This window comes from Larus michahellis, chromosome 9, assembly GCF_964199755.1.
Source record: "Larus michahellis chromosome 9, bLarMic1.1, whole genome shotgun sequence".
Classification (NCBI taxonomy): Eukaryota; Metazoa; Chordata; class Aves; order Charadriiformes; family Laridae; genus Larus; species Larus michahellis.
This window is the reverse complement of record NC_133904.1, coordinates 44,995,127-44,998,748: the sequence shown is the minus strand read 5'-3', so window position 1 is coordinate 44,998,748 and position 3,622 is coordinate 44,995,127. Positions and strand designations below refer to the sequence as shown.

The following is a 3,622-nucleotide window of genomic DNA, read 5'->3' as shown; positions in this document are numbered from 1 at the left end:
GAAGCAAACCAAAGGCAGAGACTCGAGGGGGAGGTTGCGCTGCGAAATGCACTGACCGTCTGCACGGGCGCTCTGGCTGCGGAGCGGCCGCCCGGCTGGGCGAGCTCGGAGCCCGGCCCGCGGCCCCGCCGGGCCGTCGCTCTGGGCCAGGAGGAGCCGAGGGCGGGCGTGCGGGGTCGGCCGAGAAGGCGACTTTTGCCGCCGAGCGCAGGGAGGGAGAAGCGGTCTGCCGCTCGGCCGGTGGCCCCGGGGCTCCGCGGGGGCTGCAGCTCCGGGCTGTTCCACAGCGCCCACAGAAACACACCCAGGAATAACGCAGACCCCTAAAAAAAATAAAATTAAAGGAAAATAAAAGTTTCCCAGACTAAAACCACACTAGTCAAACACACTGAAAAGACTGAATTATTTATTTCCTCTGGGGACTCCTGTAACCATTCATTTTTAATAGACTCTAATTAAGAGTTCCCCAATGGGTTTTACTTTTGTAAATATTTCAGATGAGCTCGGGTTTCTAGGCAAATCCTCCAGAGAAAAAAAAAAAAAAACGAACCAAACAAAAAAAACAACCGAGGCGCACACGTATAACCAACCCCCTTTCCTCCCCGTCGGCCGGGGGAAACCAGCCGGGCGGAGCGGCAACAAGTGGCCGGCGGCTCGGGAAAGGAGCAGCCTCAGTAGCGCAGCGACGTTTTCCCGGTTCGGGTCCAGCTTTTCTTTAGGAGAAAACCAAATCGAAGGAGCACACCCCCAAACCCTCCAACCGAAATACAGCGCAGCGCGGCAGCCGCAGAAACCCGGCCGAAAAACGATGGCAGCTCCCGGGCTCCTCGGCCGGGCGGCGGGACGACGGCTGCTGCGGGGAGCCCCGGCGCGGAGCCCCCGGCGAGGCGCCTGCCGCCCCCGCTCCGCGCTCCCCGCCGCCGCGGAGGGACCGGCTGCGCGCCCGCCCCCGCACAAAGCTCCCGGAGACCGCCGACGTGCCTGATATAAAATTTATTGATCTCTCTTCTTTTGGAAGAAGGAAGCAAACGAGGACTAGGGTCAGGGAGAGGGAAGGAGTGTTTCGATGACCTTTTTTTTTTTTTTTCTTACGAAGAAATCCGGTAAACAAAACTAAAACGTTTCTTCATCTGATATGTCAAAACATAGTTCACAGTAAAATTCACAAACCAATTTACATAAGTTTACAGCTTTAGAAAAACCAAGACACACAACTTACTATAAATAAAAGAAATGCGTTTGCGACCCGCACAGCTCTCTCCCACCTCCCCTTTTTTTAAGGAACAAAACCCTAAAGTTAAAAACTCGTGAAAGCTACAGATTGTGGATAGAAACCAAGCGAGACTCGGTAAAACGGGAAGAACAAAACACTTATGAAACCACAACGATTGAGTTTAAAAACAAAAGCCCGCCGGGTTTTTCTTTTATGTCATTGCAACACTAGAAATCAAACGGGAAGATGCAAGATCTTCTAAAAACTTTTAAGCGAATAAAACAGTGCCCAACCTAGGAGAAACCAGGAAAGAAGTTGCCGTGGTTTGAAAACTTCACAGCGGCTTCTAGGAGGCAGGAGTTGTGCTCTATTAAAAATAACAGCTTGCTCAAGTATTATTTTTTTGTACAAAAAAAAAAAAAAGACACAACTAACGGATTTCCTTTTTAAAGTTTCTCCAAAGTTAGTATTAAGTCTGCTAAGCCGAGCAACACTGCCGTACGTCCCGGTGCAGTCAGGGAGCGGTGGTGGGGTTAGGGATTAAGACGGGGAGCCGTCCGGAGCAGCCAAGTTTATATGTGAGTTAGTGGTACGGTACCATTCACGCCAGTCCCGGCACTCTGGTAGTGCTGGTGGACGCTGTGTAACCTGCTGCCCTGCAGGGCGGAAGGGTCTGTGGCATCCCCCCCCGGGGGCAGGTACATGCTGATCATATCCCGCAGGTCTCCCAGGCAGGCCCTCTGCGAGTGGGAAGTGATGGCTGGAGGCGGCGAGCTGGGCTCGGATTTCACCACCGAGCCCATGGAGCCCAGGCTCATGGCCGTGGAGGGCTGCTGCCCGTAGGCGGCGGGGGACATGCTGTAGGTGGAGGCGGCGTTCATGTAGGTCTGGGCCGTGGACATCATGGGGCTGTACTGCAGGCCCGTCATGTCGTAGCGGTGCATCTGCTGCAGCTGGGGGCTGTTCATGCCCGGGTGCTGGCTGTAGCCCAGCTGGTCTTGCATCAGTGAGTAAGCCCCGTTGGTCCAGCCGTTCATGTGGGCATAAGTGTCAATCCTCTGTCCCACCCCGACGGGGCTGCTCACCGCGTTGCCCCCCCCCGGGGCCAGCAGATTGCCGGGCAGCGAGTATTTGTCCTTCTTCAGCAAGGTCTTGGTCTTCCTCCGGGGCCGGTATTTGTAATCCGGATACTCCTTCATGTGCACGGCCCGCAGCCGCTTGGCCTCGTCGATGAAGGGCCGCTTCTCGGCGTCGCTCAGCAGCTTCCAGTCGGCCCCGAGGCGCTTGCTGATCTCCGAGTTGTGCATCTTGGGGTTCTCCTGGGCCATCTTCCGCCGCTGGCCCCGCGACCACACCATGAAGGCGTTCATGGGGCGCTTCACCCGGTCCTGGTCCGAGCCGGCTCCCGTGCCGTTGCTGGCCCCGCCGCCTCCGCCGCCTTTACCGTTGCTCCCCGGAGCGGGGTTGCCCCCGGCGCTGCCCGGCGTGGGCTGCGGCGTCTTAATCTCAGTCTCCAGCATGCTGTACATGGCCGGAGCCGGCAAGAGGTGCGCCAGTGTGGCGGGCAGGCGGGCACCAGATCGGGGAGAGGAAGTTAGGAAAAAAAAATTTAAAAAAAAAAAAAAAAAAGGAAAGGGAAAAGAACCTGTCTGGGCGGCTGCTGCGGGAGGAGGAAGTTTCTCTGCCTGGCGGGCGGAGGCGCGGCTCCCCGAGGTGGTGCCGCTGCGGCCGCGCCTGCAGAGCGGTGCGGAGCGCTTCCCGCGGGCAGCGCCGAGCGATGCGCACACCAGTCCCGGGGTATTTGATTGACGGGCTATAAATGAGCGAGCGGCAGCCAATCAGCGGGCGGTTCCCGACAGCCCCGACGCCGGTAACTGACCAGCTGGGGGGCGGGGGGAGCCAAAAAGTTGGCGTTTGGGGGCTGCTGGTCCCGTTCCTCCCCCTCGCCGCGTCCCCGGGCGCCGCTGCCCCGCATCCCTGGGGCCCTGCACCTGCCCCCGGCGGCGGGCCGGGGCAGAGACAGGGCTGCGCGGTGCGGAGGGGCCGGTGGGGGCTCCCGCTGGCCGCGCGGCGGGGGAAGGAACGGGGCCGGGCGGGTCGGGGCTGCCCGCCGGGGGCGCGGGGAGGAGGGGCGGGGCGGGACACTGTGCTTGCAAGGGGGAGCCGTGAGTTTGCCGGGCAGAAAGAGGTTTGGGGCTCCCGGGTGGATGCACAGTCCTGTGCCAAGCCTGGAGAAGCTGCCTGGAGACGGAGCGACCCCGAGCTGCACGGACACCTCCCCCGGATGAAGGGCAGAGAGGGGTAACGGAGTCAACTCTTCCACTTCTGAGCCCTCTCCTGGGGGAGAACCTACACTGCCCTGCCGGGACCGGGCACGGCCGCCGGGCACTCCGTCCCGGCGGGAGAGGG

At 59.8% G+C, this 3,622-nt stretch overlaps 1 protein-coding gene across 1 annotated transcript; it reads right to left on the bottom strand.

Moving 5' to 3' along the window:
* Positions 1-959: 959 nt before the first annotated feature.
* Positions 960-3,139, bottom strand: LOC141748364 (transcription factor SOX-3-like). The gene has a single exon (XM_074600314.1). It carries the CDS (start codon positions 2,740-2,742, stop codon positions 1,786-1,788), a length of 957 nt encoding a protein of 318 aa, XP_074456415.1. The 5' UTR covers positions 2,743-3,139; the 3' UTR covers positions 960-1,785.
* Positions 3,140-3,622: the final 483 nt, after the last annotated feature.

Bases quoted from the DNA above. Each gene is read 5' to 3' on its own strand.
- LOC141748364 (XM_074600314.1), bottom strand. From the start codon at position 2,742: ATGTACAGCATGCTGGAGACTGAGATTAAGACGCCGCAGCCCACGCCG.